This window comes from Chionomys nivalis, chromosome 12 (genome assembly GCF_950005125.1).
Source record: "Chionomys nivalis chromosome 12, mChiNiv1.1, whole genome shotgun sequence".
In the NCBI taxonomy this organism is placed as follows: Eukaryota; Metazoa; Chordata; class Mammalia; order Rodentia; family Cricetidae; genus Chionomys; species Chionomys nivalis.
Genome location: NC_080097.1, coordinates 60,882,319 through 60,900,100, shown reverse-complemented (window position 1 = coordinate 60,900,100; position 17,782 = coordinate 60,882,319). Strand labels below are relative to the sequence as shown.

At 45.4% G+C, this 17,782-nt stretch overlaps 1 protein-coding gene across 1 annotated transcript in view; it reads right to left on the bottom strand.

The window, feature by feature from the left end:
• Dad1 (defender against cell death 1) overlaps positions 1 to 17,750 on the bottom strand; it is a 23,582-nt gene extending 5,832 nt beyond the window's left edge. Inside the window, exons 1-2 of the mRNA XM_057786490.1 lie at positions 17,457 to 17,750; positions 5,987 to 6,160 (exon numbers count right to left, since the gene is read on the bottom strand). Coding sequence (XP_057642473.1) covers positions 6,030 to 6,160; positions 17,457 to 17,667 — 342 coding nt within the window. The 5' untranslated portion in view covers positions 17,668 to 17,750 and the 3' untranslated portion in view covers positions 5,987 to 6,029. The remainder of the gene's footprint in view (positions 1 to 5,986; positions 6,161 to 17,456) is intronic.
• Positions 17,751 to 17,782: the final 32 nt, after the last annotated feature.

Below are 17,782 nucleotides of genomic sequence, written 5' to 3'. Positions count from 1 at the left end.
ATGATCTGCTATCTTTCTGAACCTTGAGAACACCCTTGAAATGTGTTCTGTTCCTTCCTAAATACATACCGTAACTCATCTAGAAAACACCTCAGCAAATCTAGTGAAGCAATCAGAAGGCACAGCTGTTGCAACACCTCCACAGAAGGCCAAAGAGTTACATCCAGGACTCATAAACCCAAGGCAGGCAACACCGGAGGCTCCAGTCCCTAGCGACCTTCAAGGCACCCAACAGAAACAGTCAACTGGTAACCGGTAAGCGCTGGGATTCACTCATCACTGCTTCTCCCAGACACAGTCACCCTCTTCTCAGTCTCCCCTGGCACTTTGTTCCGCTCTCTGGTGACACTCTAATCCTGCTACGTTTTAACTATGTGTTTATATGGGTCTTTATTACCTTACTTAAGACAGCTCAAGCTGACCTCCAACTTGATGTCCAGCTGAGGATGAACTTGAACTCCTCCAGCCTTAGCCTCCTGGTACTAACGACTATGTCTGGTTTGTGCAATGCGGTATTGAACCCAGGGCACTCTACCAAATGAAACACAGTCCCAGTGTGGTGCTGTGAAAGAAAGTGGCACTATTAGGTGTGGCCTTGTTGGAGTGTGGCATTGTAGAAAGTGTGTCACTGGGGGAGAGGGAGAGAAAAGGCTTTGAGGTCTCAGAAGCTCAAGCCAGGCCTAGTGGCTCATGGTCACTTACTGCTGCCTGTGGATCCAGATGTAGAATTCTCAGCTCTTTCTCCAGCACCACATCTGCCTGCACAATGCCATGCTTCCTGCCATGATGATAATGGATAAACCTCTCAAACTATAAGCTAATCCCAATTATATGTTTTCTTTATAAGATTTGCTGTGGTCACGGTGTCTCTTCACAGCAACAGAAACCCTAACTACGACACCCAGTTTTGTTCTTTTGTTTTTGTTTACACTTTTTGAGGTCTCGGCTGTTCACTTTTAAAGGCATTTTCCTTTCCTCTGTATTCCTTACTAGGCACCAACTAGAGATGAGGGAGGGATGGGAGCAGATCAGGTCTTCAAGAACTGAAGCTGTCTGAGGATGGTGGGATGAAGTGTTCTCAATGTTTCAGTGACTAAAGCATCCCAACAAGTTACCACTACTTAAAATGAAAGTTTTACCTGAACAAACAGAATTGTCTTAACATGGATTCATGTGCCATCTCAAGTGAGTGACTAGTTCCTGCTAGAAACAAAACGCAGCCCCTGTCAAGCACTGCACGCACTCTGCAATGCGCCCCGCTGTGGTTCTTGTCTCAGAGCTCCAATCCTTTTAGTACAAAAACACAGGCTTCCACGTAGTGTGCAGAGGTCGGTCCTGAGATACCTTCCCCTAAAAGCTTATTATTTTCTAAGATTCTCTTCTCCTACCTAGAAACAATGATACTAAACTTTACGGCACAAAGACATAAAAGCACAGACATTCATTGGTGAGCTGCACAAGCACCAACCAATAGACAGAGGCCACTCTACGACCACGTAACTGCAGTGGAGAGGCTAGTGGGCTGCTCTGGGCCCATTTTCTCATATATTGATGTGTATGGAAAAACATCCAAGTACTTACCACAGCTTGCAGACTGCTGCAGAAGCATGGCGGTCTGATGAGAATGACCACAGGCCCATATGTTTGAATGCTTCCACCCAGTAGGTGGAACTGTTTGAGAAGGACTAGGAGGTGTGGCCTTCTTAGAGGAAGTGTGCCAATGTGGGGGGCTCTGAGGTTCAAAAGCCCATACCATTCCCATTTAGCTGTCTGCTTCATGCTTGAGGCTCAAGATCTAAGTGCCCAGCTACTGCTCCAGCGCCATGTCTGTCTGCCTGCTGCCATGATCCCCACCACTACAATCATGTACTCTGATCCTCTGCAAGCATGAATACCACTTACTTCTACAATTGCCTCTGCCATGATGTCCTATCACAGCGAGGGGAAAGTAACTAATGCAAGAGAGAGGGTGAAGATGTCATACACTCTGGGAGGGTGGGGGCAGAGAGGTTTTCAGTTCTGCCACAGGATCTAGGCCCACTTTTGTTTCTCTACCAGAGTTCTGTAAAGTTTGTTTAGGGGGCAGGAATGGCTTCAGTGCCCAACAAGGGATGTAGCAAATGATCAGTCTGGTTCCAAATCTTCTCCCAAGTTAATCCAAGTTTATCATTTAAGTTTGGGACACATATTACTAAGTACCAACTGTCACTCACTCACTCATACTCTGAATGCCTAACATGTAACAATGGCCACACTAAACATCAATGACAATCAAAATTGGAAAAACTTCAAGAACACATGTAAAAGCAAAGCCTGCAATTTATCATTCTTCAAAAATCTTAGGGTGCACACCTGTAATTCCAGGAGGAAGGAGGATGAGGCAGGAGGCTGACAAGATTGAGATCTGCCTGGGCTACATAGAGAAAGCCTGTCTAAAACAACAAAAATAAAGGAAAAGTTTTAAATCTTGAGTGTATTTCTTTCACAGTCACCAATAAAATACACTGCATTGAGCACACTGCACTCTGCACCTTAATAATCTGCAGGACACTAAGACGTGACTGCTGAGAACAGCAGGCTGATGATCATGTGCCAACAGAATACACTGAACCTCCAGGAAATTCTGCAAACATCACAGCACCACAGAACTCTTCCAACTAGGAGCAGAGCCAGCCCCTCTAATTCCACCTGCTAAAATCAACCCAACAGTGATAGGGGAGAGTCTTCTGTTTTGTGTTAATTTCATTGGTTAAATAAAGAAACTGCCTTGGCCCTTTAACAGAAAATTAGGTAGGCAGAGTAAACAGAACAGAATGCTGGGAGAAAGAAGCCGAGTCAGTGAGTCGCCATGATTCTCCCACTCCAGACAGACGCAGGTTAAGATCTTTCCTAGTAAGCCACCTTGTGGTGTTACACAGATTATTAGAAATGGGTTAGATCAATATGTAAGAGCTAGTCAAGAAGAGGCTGGAACTAGTGGGCCAGGCAGTGTTTAAAAGAATACAGTTTCCGTGTAATTATTTCGGGGCATAAGCTAGCCAGGCGGCCAGGAGCTGGGGCGGCAGGGAAGCGGCCCGCAGCTCACACTACAGAGTGGCGCTCCAACGTGATGGACTAAATCCACTTAAAAAAAAAGGGAGAGAGTTTAACACAGCTTTTGGCTGTTTGTGGGTGGCTTGCTGCAAAGAAATTTTCCTGACTCAGCAGCAGGAAAAAACGGGCTGTTTTAAAATGCCGGCTTCCTGGGGCTGTAACACCAGTGCAGACTCTGGCTTTAAAGCATTTCAATGGCTTTTATGGGACTGGATGTTTCTGTTCCCGCTTGGGATCGGAAGGAGAGTGCTCTGAGACCATGCCGGTGGCTCAGCGCTCCCTGCTTGCACCTGGGCAGAAGGCAGAATCAGGCTTAGGCAGGCAAAAGAGCACGGCGGATTCCTGCCGCCATACAGAGAGATGTTTTCAGACTGCGCAGTGCTCTGCGTGTCAGATTTAGCTGTAACTTGGATGAAAAGAGTTTCTGTGCTACACACTCAGTCTCAGAGTTAAAGTGCTGGGTGCAGCTCCTACCTGGCGGCCCCAAAGCTAGTAGAAAATGGTACGTCCTCCATTTTGAAATTGGAAGAGGTGGAGCCAACACCCAGAGCAGCTGCCTCTGCAGCTCAGGTGTAACTGATTCAGTCACAAGTGGCTCCGGCTCAGCCATGCTGAATTGTGCTGACCTCCGGCAGGAACTATCATAATTATCATAATAACAGCGCAGTTAAGGTTTAGACTGGGCAGTAAACAGGCGGTACCTTATTACCCCTACATAGTGCAACTTAAGTTTTTTAAGAAGTGCTTAGCATTTTAAGAACTGCTCCTGGATAGTAAAAAAATTACAGATTCACAATAGGACAGATTCAGACCACTAAATGGATCACAATGTTGGATGAGTGTACGTAGGCTTGAGAGAGAAAAATAGAGAGAAAATAAATTAATGCCCTTAAAAAAGGGGGGGGGAAGCCGGGTGGTGGTGGCGCACGCCTTTAATCCCAGCACTTGGGAGGCAGAGGCAGGCGGATCTCTGTGAGTTCGAGACCTGCCTGGTCTACAAGAGCTAGTTCCAGGAAAGGCTCCAAAACCACAGAGAAACCCTGTCTCGAAAAAACCAAAAAAAAAAAAAAAAATGGGGGGGGTAAAGTCTTTAAAGAGACAGAGTACAGATAGTTATAGATTAAAAGAAATAAAGAAAAATAAGCCACGTAAAAATGGAAAATTCACAGAGAGTCTGGATTATGTACATTGTGTTTTCTTTAAAATTTTTGACTGTGAAGGAGCTAAGTACAGAGAGACATTCATTATATGGGCTGCCAAGTGGAACCAGAATGGATATCATAAGGGTATTATGACTTTAAAATTTGGGTCTAAGGATATGATGCTTTGGAGAGGGTCTTTTTTTGTGTTCAGAGGATGAGACCCTATGGATTGTTTCTATCCCAATTTGGTATGATAGACCACACCCTCCTGAAAGGTTGCTGTGACCACCTTCAAAAAATTACTTCATTCAACTGCCAGCTGAGATGAACCTGGCAGACAGGTTATCCCATAAAAGACCTGACTAACAGCGCCCCCATTCAGCAGGAAGCAGTTTGGAGAGAGATAACTACGTCCATATTCCCAAATATTGTTTATAAATGTTCTCTTTTACATTTAAAGGGGGATATGATATAGATATGAATAATTTGCATTGGTATGGATTTTAAGGTCAATTTTGTTATATGTATATGCATATTTCTAATCTTAATTAAGGTATTGTGATTGTGTAGTTCATTTAAAAATGTAATGTATACAGGCTGTTAATGGATACTCATCTATAATAGTCAATCTTGTAGTCATGTTAGTTAGATTTTCTAGATATATAGAGATATATTTCAGTTAAATAGGCATTCTTCATATCTTTCAAAGGCTACAGAATATGGCATTTTAAAATATTTTAATAACTTAGGGCTTTTCATGACAATGAGACACATCTGCTCCTGGCAGCACAAGCTACTTCAAGAGGAAGATGGGCATTGAAGAGGCTCCTTAGGGAGTTTGATAGCCATTTGGGCAAGAAAGTGCTTTTGCCTGGACTGTTGCATAAACTGGACACAGAGAACCCACAGAGAGAGGACTGCTGAACTTGCCTAAAGGTGAGATGGTCTTTCAGGGTTCCTGATTCATGAAAGAGTCTGCGAGACATTCTGCAGGACACAGCAGATAGTGACTGATTCTATTTGAAATTTCCTGCTTTATGGAAATATCTGCTGGAAACTATGGGCCTGTAGGCCGAAGATGGATGCCCCAACAGTACAGAGGAACTTTGGGTGACTGTCCAGGCAGCGAGATATCTCTGTCATTTCTAGAGTTTTCTTATTTCTTGTTTACTTAGGTAGTATTATATCCTTCTGGAGTCTTTGATGGAGTTGAAGAATGGCTAGTTATAGTTTTCCTTAGTTATGATAAAAGATAAAATAGATATAAATATTGTAACTAATTCTTGCTTTATGTTAAAGTGAAAGCCTTTCTTTTTTGTTTAAACAGAAAAAGGGGAAATGATGGGCGAGAGTCTTCTGTTTTGTGTTAATTTCATTGGTTAAATAAAGAAACTGCCTTGGCCCTTTAACAGAAAATTAGGTAGGCAGAGTAAACAGAACAGAATGCTGGGAGAAAGAAGCCGAGTCAGTGAGTCGCCATGATTCTCCCACTCCAGACAGACGCAGGTTAAGATCTTTCCTGGTAAGCCACCTTGTGGTGTTACACAGATTATTAGAAATGGGTTAGATCAATATGTAAGAGCTAGTCAAGAAGAGGCTGGAACTAATGGGCCAGGCAGTGTTTAAAAGAATACAGTTTCCGTGTAATTATTTCGGGGCATAAGCTAGCCAGGCAGCCGGGAGCTAGGGCGGCAGGGAAGCGGCCTGCAGCTCACACTACACAGCAGGACAAGGCTGTGATCATCACTTACGTTCTGCCGACTCCAGCTCCACAACTAAGGACCCGGGAGCAGTTCAGCCAACGAAGTTCATGACGACAAGGTGCAGGATAGTGCTGGCAAAGAGGAAGTCAGCAAAGGCCCGCTCTGGAGAGATGCCTTGGAAATCCGCCTTGTTCTGCGGGTTGATCTGTATTCTCAAGCAAACTAGATAAGAAACAAAACACAAAGTCATTATCTAGAAGTACAAAACAAATCATTTCTAATCAATATACAAACACATCCCAAGATGACAATTCTCCTCTACCAAAATGAATGCACATACCCACGATGCACGCACAGGCATGACACCTATGATGTGCACCAACCTAGAAACAGTTCACACCTATTCACAGCACAGAGGGCAATTAGTGCATGTGAACAAAGAAGACGGTATGGCAATGAAAGGGACATCTGCTAGATACAAGCTGAATGAATTTCAGTCCAGATGTAAAGAGTACATGCTAGATGATTTCGAATATACAGAACCACACACCAGTGATCCCAGAACTTGGTGGGTGGGTTGGGGGTGGGGAGGACTGCCACAAGTCTGAGACCAGTCTTGGCTAGAGTTAAGATCCTGTCTTAACGAAGAGGACCCTAAGAGAGACATATGTAGAGCTAATCTATATGGGAAGTAGAAAGAGACAAGATCTCCTGAGTAAACAGGGAGCATGGGGATCATGGGAAGGGGTAGAAGAGGAGGGGGGAAGAAGGGAGGGGAGCAGAGAAAAATATATAGCTCAATAAAAACAATTTTTAAAAAAAGATCCTGTCTTAAAAACACAAAATAAACTAGGCAAAATAAATCAAGACAGTGATTTTCATCTTTCATGGACGGAAAGGACCCTGTATGGCACAACAGTGTTCTGTCTTGATCTGGGGTAGTTAAATCAGAGACTCTAAAAACCAATCCCAAGCCAGGCAATGATGTGGCACGCCCATAACCCCAGCACTTCCCAGGCAGATGGAGGAGGGATCCATGCACCGTCACCCTTCGCCACAGCAAGTTCAAGGTAAACCTGAGTACATAAGACAACTAAAAATAGGGCTGCGAGACCGCTTACTGTCAAGGGCATTGCCAACAAGCCTTGCAGCATGCATGCACACATACGATAAATAAAACTGCAAAAACTAAATAGGAAATGCATTAAATTATATACTTTTACAATGTTTTGCTGTTATTTGGTTGGTTTTAGTTTTCCTAGACAGGATTTTTTGTGTAGTCTTGGTCATCCTGGTACTCGCTCTGTAGACCAGGCTGGCCTTGATCCGTCTGCCTCTGCCTCCCGAGTGCTGGGATTAAAGGTGTACACCACCACTGCCTGGCTCACTTTTATAATCTTAACTATCATTTATTAAACGAAAAATAAAGGGGAAAAATGATATGTCAGTTATACTAAAACTAAGCTTATCCACAGATATATCTCCCCAACCCTAAGAACTCTCTTAATCTGCTGATAAAGGTGTCCAATTGTACCTACGTGGGGCTATAATACAGCAGTAACAAAAGTTGGGCTGAATGACGACCCCATGAAGCACTAAACACTGTCTACAAGATGTGTGCATAATACATGACAGAGACTGTAAATACAGCTGCTTGTCTGCTCTTGCAGACCTCATACCATAGATAATTATCTTTGATAAAGTTCTAGCAGCTGCCTATCCATTTCAAAAGATGGTGGAAGACCCAACACAAGATTCCTGACTGATCTCTCCTGCCACATTTCTGTATCCCAGAAGTCTCTAACAAGGCAGCAACCGGTCACCCAGACATGAAAACAAGCTTCAGGGGTATTCTCTTATTCAAACACCTTTACGGCTGCAATAAAAAAAAAAAATCACACCTGCTTCAGGCTAGCATCCACACCACCATTAACAAAGAGTTCACCCAAGGGAGAGGATAGTCAGACTCAAGCTCCAGAGTTTGTCACCATAGCAACAGTTTCCACCCCCCCAGGCACAGACAGACAGCACTGGTCTTTGCGAAGACACTGACTGGAGTAAGGGACCCACTTAAAACCTTGCTGTGAAAGATCAGGCTAGACCACCTTCTAAGGAAGCAACTGTAATGTTATTTAATATTTAAAATCTTTCTCTTTTGACTAAGGAACATGTCTAACAAAACACAGTATGTTTGTAAATGTGAAAGAGGAAATAATGCAAATGTTATCAAAGGGAATAATTATACTACAGACCTGCGATGAAATCCTATGTAATTGTTCAGAACGAGGTAAATTCTCTATACACTGACAATAAAGCTATCCACTTTCACTGAGTGAAAAGCCAAAAAAGCACTCATTGCAGGACCCTTTCTGCATGTGTCTGTGGTGTTGTATATATCGTATGTATATGTTCATGTGTGCACACATACATGTGTGGAGACCAGAGGTTGAATTCAGCAGTCTTCCTCATTCATACCCACCTAATTTTTTTTGTTTGTTTGTTTTTCGAGACAGGGTTTCTCTGTGGTTTTGGAGCCTGTCCTGGAACTAGCTCTGTAGACCAGGCTGGTCTCGAACTCACAGAGATCCACCTGCCTCTGCCTCCCGAGGGCTGGGATTAAAGGCGTGCGCCACCATCGCCCGGCCCCACCTAATTATTTTGTCAAAGATTTACTTTTAGGGTGTGTGTGCGTGTGTGTTTCTCTGCACACTGTCTCTGTGTGTCCTATGTGTCTGGGTGCTCCTGGAAGCCAGAAGAGGGCATTGGATTCCCTGGAGCTGTAGTTACAGGCAGCTGCGAGCCTTGGATGTGGATCCTGAGAGCCAAACTCAGATCCACTGGAAGAGCAGGGAGTGACCTTAACCACTGAGCCATCCCCCCACTCCACCCACTTTACTTTTGAGGCAGGATTTCTTTCTCCCTGAACCTGCAGCTCGTAGACTCAGCAGGGTTTGCTGGCCAATGAGCTTCAAGGGTCTGCCTGTCCTTTCCTCTTCCCCCAGCTTGGGCTCCAGACATGTGTGGCAGGCCCAGCTTTTCCTGCGAGTGCTGGGGACCCTAACTCAAGCCCCCGTGCTCCTGCAGCAACTGCTTTGCCTAGGGTCCCATACTGCTCTTTCTAAAACCTTAGCTTTTATATATAATTGTTATGTTCATACCCTTATTTCACATACAAATATTCTATCACTTGGTAGCATCTGACGAAAACTGCGGAGATAAAGACACAGAACTACTAACAGCAATGGGATAGAAAATGAGGTCGTGTTTGGAGTACCTATAAGGGAGCAACAGGAAAGCTCTGTGAGGGTGGATACAGCCATGGGCTGATCTAACCCTAAAATCACCATAACTCCAATTAATTCTGTAACAGTGCACAAATCAACCCCATAAGCATCCAAGGTGCCTCAGAGGTCATCGGGACCAACACCCCGTTTTTGAAAAGACGTTTATTCTATGTGTATGGGTGTCTTGCCTACATATATACATACATATTATATATATATAATAATGTGTGTATATATATATATATACATACATATATAATATGTATGTATATATGTATACACACACACACACACATCATGTGTCTGCCTGGTGCCAAGGAGGTTAGTAGACAGCGTTAGATCCCCAGAACTGGAGTCACATGAATGGTTGTGAGCCACCATATAGGTACTGGGAATGGATCCTCTGGAGGAGCAGCCAGTGCTCATAACGGCTGAGCCATCTCCCCAGCCCTCCCAACACCCCATTTGATGTATAAAATGCCTATGTCAGCTGAGTTTTGTTTTGTTTTGTTTTTTGCCAACATGACATATAGAGTCAGCCGAGAGAAGAGAACCTCAACTGGGGAATTGCCTCCACCAGAATAACCTACGGGCAGGCCTTTGGGCATTTTCTTTCCTTTTTTATTTAAAAAAAATTTTTTCATTTTACTTTATTTATCCGGTGGTTTGTCTGCATGCATATCTGTGCAACAGTTGTGTGCCTGGCCCTAGAAGCCAGAAGAGCATGTCAGACCCCCTAGAAGCGGAGTTACAGACAGTTGTGAGTATCCATGTGGATGCCAGGAATTGAACGTGGGCCTTCTGGAAAAGCAATCAGGGCTCTTAACTGCTGAGACATCTCTCCAGCATTTTCTTAACTGATGATGGATATGGGAGGACCCAGCCCACCGTGGGCAATACTACACCCCTCACCCCAGGCAGATGGTCCTGGGTTGTATAAGGAAACCAGTTGAACAAGCCGGGGAGAGCAAGCCAGCAAGCAGCATTCCTCCATGGTCTTTGCTTCAGTCCCTGCCTCCACGGTCCTGCTTTGCCTTCCCTTGATGATGCACTGTAACATGTAAGCCACATAAGCCCTTCCCTCTGCAGGTTGCTACTGGTCATAGTGTTTACTACAGCAAAGCAAAGCAGGACCCTGTCCGAGAAGTGTGGGAGAAAGGTGTGCGGAGGAACCTCCAAGAATAGCCTGGGAAGGGGGCTGGAGAGATGGCTCAGCGGTTAGGAGCATTGCCTGCTCTTCCAAAGGTCCTGAGTTCAATTCCCAGCAACCACATGGTGGCTCACAACCATCTGTAATGAGGTCTGGTGTCCTCTTCTGGCCTGCAGGCACATACACATACAGAACATTGTATACATAATAAATAAATAAATATCTTAAAAAAAAAAAGAATAGCCTGGGAAGTTTCTGAAGGATACTTACCATGCCCGGGGACAGATAAGCTGCCCCGTGAGAATTAACCCTCCAGAACCTGTTTTACTCATGAACATGCCACATTCCTCGGCTGCTTTGGACACAAGAAAGGTAAAGAAACATGCTTAAAACATGCTTGCTCCAGAAATGCGCCTTCAGTGTCTCCCTAGCACTTCCAAAGACGGGACCGGACTCTCTCCCGAGGCAGCTGCCCCCCTCCCTGGCAGTTCTGGTTCATCCACTCCTACATGCTCGTTTACCAAGCATCCTTCTAGGTGCTGGGAACGTGCCACAGAGTCAGCCAGGAGTCCGGCTCCCATGGAACTTAGTCTGTGGAGACAAACACACGTGCTTCCAGTCACAAGTCAGCAACCAAACAAGAACATTCTGGCAGGGCACACACCGAAGAAAATGGAGCAGGATGAGAAGACTAGAAAACGTCTTTTTAAGATGCTACTAAAGCCCATGTGTGAAGCCAGCCACGTAAAGATCTGGGACAGAGCGATCAAGACAGTAAAATCAGTCTTGACACATCTTAGGCATAGTAAGTCAGAGACACCAGATATCGGTGACCACGTCTCAGGAAAGAGTCTGCACTTAAAGGACAGTGTAACAGCACCGCAGGGTCTGAGCACCTGGTGACATAAACGACTCACATTCTTTAAAGCTTAGAAATGCAACGTGAAGAATGGCTTGTAGGACTAGAGTTGAATGACCTAGGAACTGAAGAGCTCAAGGTCAAGGAGATAAAAATGGGCAGAAATGAAAGAGACAGAGGCATTCTATATTCTGGAGACAACAAAAGCTGGCTGGGATGTGGGGGTCAAGAGAAACTATGGGATCAAGAGAGCCCCCCCCCCCCCGGAATCTGGCTGAACAGTCTACTCAAGGCTGACACTGTATGCAGCTAGTGAAGAAGCAGATGGTGGGGCAGGGAAGGATCTATTTGGGAAATATAAACTAGAGAGACAGGACAGTCATCAAGAAGAGGAATGACATCAGGAACTGGGTTTACTAATTTGAAACTCAGAGGACAGGCCCAAACTGAAAATATAAATAACATGATAACTGTATGCACACAGGTGGAACTTAAATTCACCTATTACCATATAAATGCAAAATGAAACACCCAGCACAACGGGGAGGGAAAGGCAGTAGGCGAGAAAGAGCAAGGACCAGGCAGTCACAAGAGTGCGGGGAAGCGAGTTTCACTCGGAAAGAACGAGGCAGCTGAGCTAAATGCTAACGGTGAGCAGTGAGGTAAGGTGAGCAGTGAGGTAAGGTGAGGGGGATGCTCTTCATGTGGCATCAGGGTGAGGGAGTCGGAAGTGGTGGGAACAAACACACAAGGCAGCGCTGAGGAGTAAGCGGGAAAGGCAGAAACAGCAACTATTCTTTCAGGAAGTTCTAGTTGGCTGCTAGGCGTGGCTGGGGTTAGAGGGAATTTTTTGTTTTGTTCTTTTGTTTGAGACAGGGTCTCTCTACATGGCCTTAGCTGGCCTGAAACTCACTATGTAAACCATGCTGGCCTCAAACTCACAGAGATCCTCCTGCCTCTGCCTCCCAAGCGCTAGGATTAAAGTATGCACCACCATGCCTGGTTCAACTTTTTCAAATTAAACAACATTAGAGCATCTTTAAAAGATAAGAATGATCCAAGAGAGAGAAAACCCATGATGTCGAACGAAGAGATAACTCCAAAGTCCTCCGGCCAACAGGAGGACACGAGCCCCCCGAGTAAGCGAGGAGCTGGCAGCTGCCAGGAGAGGGCCATGACACCCCAGGGGGACGCAGAGAGCACAGGCATGGGGCAGGCGGGCCGCTGAGATTCAACAGAAGATGAAGGGGCTCCTGGCCACGTTCACTCTGCTACTGAAAACCAAAATAAACCGTGAATACAGCCGAATGAACGGAGAAAAGTGTGAGAGGTCACGAAGCACATTTGGGAAAGTGAACACACTAGGGACACTGCAGGACCACTGAGCAGGCCGGGCGCCCAGCTGCTCCCATCCTCACCAGGGCCACTTCATCCACTGCCTCCAATTCCCTTCAGACCGGAAGAGCAGGGGCCACATCTGTGCTCTTCACAGGTGAACGTGCAGCACCCGAGCAGAGCCTGGCCAACAGCACTCCATGCTCCTTAAATTAAGACACAGGCCACAATTAACACGCACAGTGCTAAGCAAGGATGCAGGGGTGGAAGCACCTGCCCTCGCCTTCCAGAGGGCAGACAACGCATGAGCCTGATGGGAAAGTCCCATCTCTCTTCTTCCTTAACTCCACCCCATCCCCATACAGACACAGAGTGAAGCAAGGACACAGAGCCCTGGGTGAGCTGGGAGGGTCAGCAAAGGTTCTCCATAGGGGGGAAGCATCGAACTGAGAGAAAAAGAGAGCCAAGTGAAGGCACAGGAACCTGACATCAGAGTTCATGGACGGTAAGTAACTTCCTGATACTGGAGCTGCGATGAAGAGGAAGGAATCAACGAGGCCAGCTCCCAAAAGAGCTTATGTGTCATGAAAAACAAACAAACCAACCAAAAACTTTACTTTGGGAACCACAGCCAAATGTGGTGAAGCAACACAATCAGGCTGGCGAGTCAGATCAAGCTAAACGAGATACCAGAGTCTGAGCAGTCAGGACGCAGCCTGAGGTATCAAGAATAAAAAGTAGTGATGGATAGGACACTTAGAGACAGGACGATCAGCCATGAAGTTGGCAAATTTCCATCTCTTGGATAGCAGCTCAGAGGGGTCCACACATCTAACAGACACTCCCTCAAGTAGCCAGACCCCAGTCACATAAGCCACTGACTCCCTTAAGACAGAAGATACTCCGGATTAGTCTCCTTGTTTCTCAAACTCAAATTCCTTTGGGATTTCTTAACTGAGAGTACTAAAACTTTGTTTAGTAAATGTCTTAAATTTATTGTTTGTGTGTGTGTGTGTGCATGTGCATATTAAGTGTATGGATGTGGTATGTGTCTGTAGTGTATGTACATGTGTATGTGTGTGGATGCACATGCCTGTGTGTGCATACTTTCAAAGGCCAAAGGCCACCGAGCGTCCTGCTCTCTCTCTCTCTCACCCTTTGAGACAGGGTCTCTCACTGAACCTGAGCTGGAAGTCAACAAGACTCAGCAATCCACTTGAAGCTCAGTGATGGAGTACTTGCCTACTAAGACGTATTTTTAGCCATACTCATTTTAAGGACAGACTTAACTACTTCCCACTTACCAGTACTTGAAATGAGCAGATTTCAGTTAGGTAAAAAAAGGAAACTAAGAAAGCTGCCAACACTGGAATGTTAAACTCAGAAGCGACAGATGTCCCTCCTCGAGGGAGAGCTAACCATAAGATAAACAGTCTGCTGTGAGAATGAAACAGGAAAGGAAAATTACTCCCTCAAGGTCCTTTAAAAACCTACTACACTATACTGTTGAACAAGCTCATCCTGGCGGCCAGTAACCTCCACCCCCTTCCCAAAACCCTGATAAGTCACCTAGCTATGAGGAGACAGAAGACACCACCGTGTCTCATCAGACTTTTAAAAGTTTGATGGCAGCGTTCTAAACTGATTTAAAACATACTGACCAATTTCCAAGAGCAAATGCACACATGCACGGATGAAGAGTCAAAGCGAAGAGCATCCTCCTCCAAGTCATGCGAAAACTTACAAGACTGTCCTTTACTTCCAAAAAAGAACTGCTGTGGACGGCTGTCTGTACGTCCACTCACAATTCCCTTGGTGTAGTGTATGCACGTGGAGGTGCAAAGATGACTTGCAGAGGTCAATTCTCTCCCTCAATCACGAAGGTCCCATGGTCACACTCAGTGGTTTCAGGCTTGGTGACAAGTACCTTCACCCACCGAGACATCTCACCGGTCCACGTTCTCATGTTTAATTCTCAGATGATCTCCTATAGTAATAGGTCTGAAACCCAAAGCTTGAGCATTCAGCACCACTTGATCTGTCAAAATCCTCCAATGTGATTTCCTACAACCCCCCTTCACCAGTCAAACTGCCCCTTCCATTGTCTTCCAACAAAAAACACAGGGGGAAAAAAAATCAAAACAAAACTTTAGCAGGTATAAGATTTCCTGTCTCATTAATAGGAACAAAGGCTAAACATCCAAATTTCAAAATTTTCATTAAAACAAGTTACCAGACAATGGTCAGGGCTAGCAAAAGAGGTTGGATTTAATAAACTCAATGCTACCAAGAAACACGGCACTCAGACTCCTGGCACACATCAGTAAGTAAAGGGACATGGACCTCTGTGAGCTCAAGACAGCCTGATCAGCAATTCTACCCAGCCAGGGATACACACTGAAACCCTGTCCAGAAAAAGATGGATGGACGGACGGACCTGACAGACGGACGGATGGATTTGAGGATTTAGCTCAGGGGAAAAATGTTCCTGAGTTCACAGAAGTGGGGGGGGGATGCAAATGATAACTTTCTGCAGCAACAATGAATGATCGGAAATTCTTCTCTTTTCCTTGAGCCCACTTGTATTTCTCTCATTCTATTGCCTGTTACCTAAAAGATTGGAAATCTACTCGCTACTGACTTCAATCTCACTACTAGTAATGTCCTCCCTACTAGTAATGTCCTCCCTACTAACAATGTCCTCCCTACTAGTAATGTCCTCCCTACTAGTAATGTCCTCCCTACTAGTAATGTCCTCCCTACTAGTAATGTACTCCCTACTAATAATAATGTCCTCCATACTAATAATGTCCTCCCTACTAATAATGTCCTCCCTACTAGTAATGTCCTCCCTACTAGTAATGTCCTCCTTACTAATAATGTCCTCCCTACTAGTAATGTCCTCCCTACTAGTAACATCCTCACTGCTGATACCATCTCACTACTAACAGTGTTCTTTTGCTAAGCAGTCTATTCAATAACAAGTCACACAGCTCCCACTGGAACCTGACAATTCTAGCCTTAACAGGCACCAAAAACAGGCCTGGGAGCTGAAGAGCTATCTCAGTTGGTAAAGTGCCTGCCTCAAAGCATAAGGACCCGATGGCTCAGATGCCCAGTATCTATGTGAAACCTGGTATGGTGGCATTCACATCTGTAACTGTAGATCTGGACAGAACAGGAGTGGGGACAGACAATTCACCACGCAACAGGAAGACACCCCCCTCAGGCTCTCTGGCCAACCAGCCAGTCCAGTCTAGCCAATGAATGCTGCTGCTCTTTGACCTCCATATATGCACGCATGCACACAGACATGTACTGACACGTCACCATACATTATATATACACAGAGACCCACGAAGAATATTTTTGAAAAGATTTTTAAAAAAATAGCACTTGGCATAAGCAAAAGCCATCTGCAAAAAAAGAAAACGAAGAAGCCAAACTCTTTATCATGCAAACCTAACTTTTCAGCAGATCATTCTTTTCTACGTAGTCCTGGGAAGCAAGCATTACCCAGAGGCTCTTGAAGACGGGGTAGTTTCAACAGAACGCTTATTTAAAATCAGCTTCCATCCCCGCCCACCCTGTTTCTGTACTTCCATAACCAGAGACAACAATAAAAATAAAAAATCAGAGGTACTCAGCAAAGCTCTTTCTCCTGGTTGGTTAATATCATTGTGAACAGTACTGGGTACAGTAAAGAGGTGTGGCTGATGGCACTAACATATTCCAAGAAACTGAATCAAAAATCCAAAGACTGTGACTACTGAACAAGCTAACTTTGCAGCTCTAGCTCTGACTGGGGCACAAGTCATGATGTCCTGAGGCCTATTTAAGTTCTGAAAAGCAGAATTATCCCCAGGGCGCCTAAGCTGGCAGTGTGAATGTGTACATGTGATGTGAGATCTATGGTAAGAAGGTATCCCTGTAAACCAAATGTCCAGAGAAATCCAATGCTATATTTTTGTCTGTGCCTAACCAGGTCTAATTCATTGGGGGGTAAGGGTGGGGGCAGGAAGCAACAGCTAAAAAAAAACCCGAAACATTGCTGACCATCATCCACTATAACATTCTTGAGCCAAACCTATTCCCAGGATTCACTCAATTCCATGGAGCAAGAAAGGTCAGGCTTCAGATGAAATTCGTGGAGCCAATCCTCATTAAATCTGGAAGTCTACAAGATTACCAAATGCAGAAGGCCAGAAAGAAAAGCTAATAACACAATTGTATGAATAAAAAATTGAGCTCGGGAATGAGAAACACAGGGGAACATCAACCACAAGAATAAGTGGGAGCAACTAAAAAGCCAGCACCCACTAGCCAGCGTCACATGCAATCACCAATATTTACATCCCTATACCTTGCCTTCCCCAAGGTGACAGAAATGGCTCGGGGTTGGCTTTTTCATTTAAGGGTCTACCAACTTAAACTTGTATTAAAGCTACATCGAAGTTGGAGTAGGATGTTTCCTTAGAGAAGTATTATTAATTGCGGTGGATCACCAGAAAAAAAGTTTCTTTACATCTTCAGTTCCAGCTCCTAGGTAGCTGTTTGGCATTAGTAACGTAACAGCATTTCTGAGCCTGTTTCCTGAATCCCAAGAAAAGCATGCGTGACTTCACTCACAGGCGACGGCCAAAAAAAGCCGGGCGGTGGTGGCGCACGCCTTTAATCCCAGCACTTGGGAGGCAGAGGCAGGTGAATCTCTGTGAGTTCGAGACTAGCCTGGTCTACAAGAGCTAGTTCCAGGACAGGCTCCAAAGCCACAGAGAAACCCTGTCTCGAAAAACCAAAACAATAAAATAAAATACAAACTACCAAAGGGTACTGTGAGGACGGCGCTGCGCGCCAAAGTGGAACACTCCTGCCAGCACACAGAATCATTACCCGCTAGGATGAAGCTGCCCACACAAGAGATGAAGCCGGAGAGGAAAGAGTTGAAGGGGAAGGTGCCCACGAGGAGACAGTAGCCGAACTGCAGCGCCCCGGTCAGCAGTATATAAAGGAGATAGGCGTCCAGCAACTTCAGCCGCTGCGGAGTGGTGCTCAAGTACTCCTCCAGGAACCGCGAGATGACGGACACCACCGACGCCGACATGACGAACTCAGGACACTTCGACCACCGGACGACCACAGCGGGATGCGGCTCGCGCGTGCGCGCTGGCGGGCCCTAGCCACGCCCACGCAGGCGTATAGGTCGGCCTGGGCGCGTC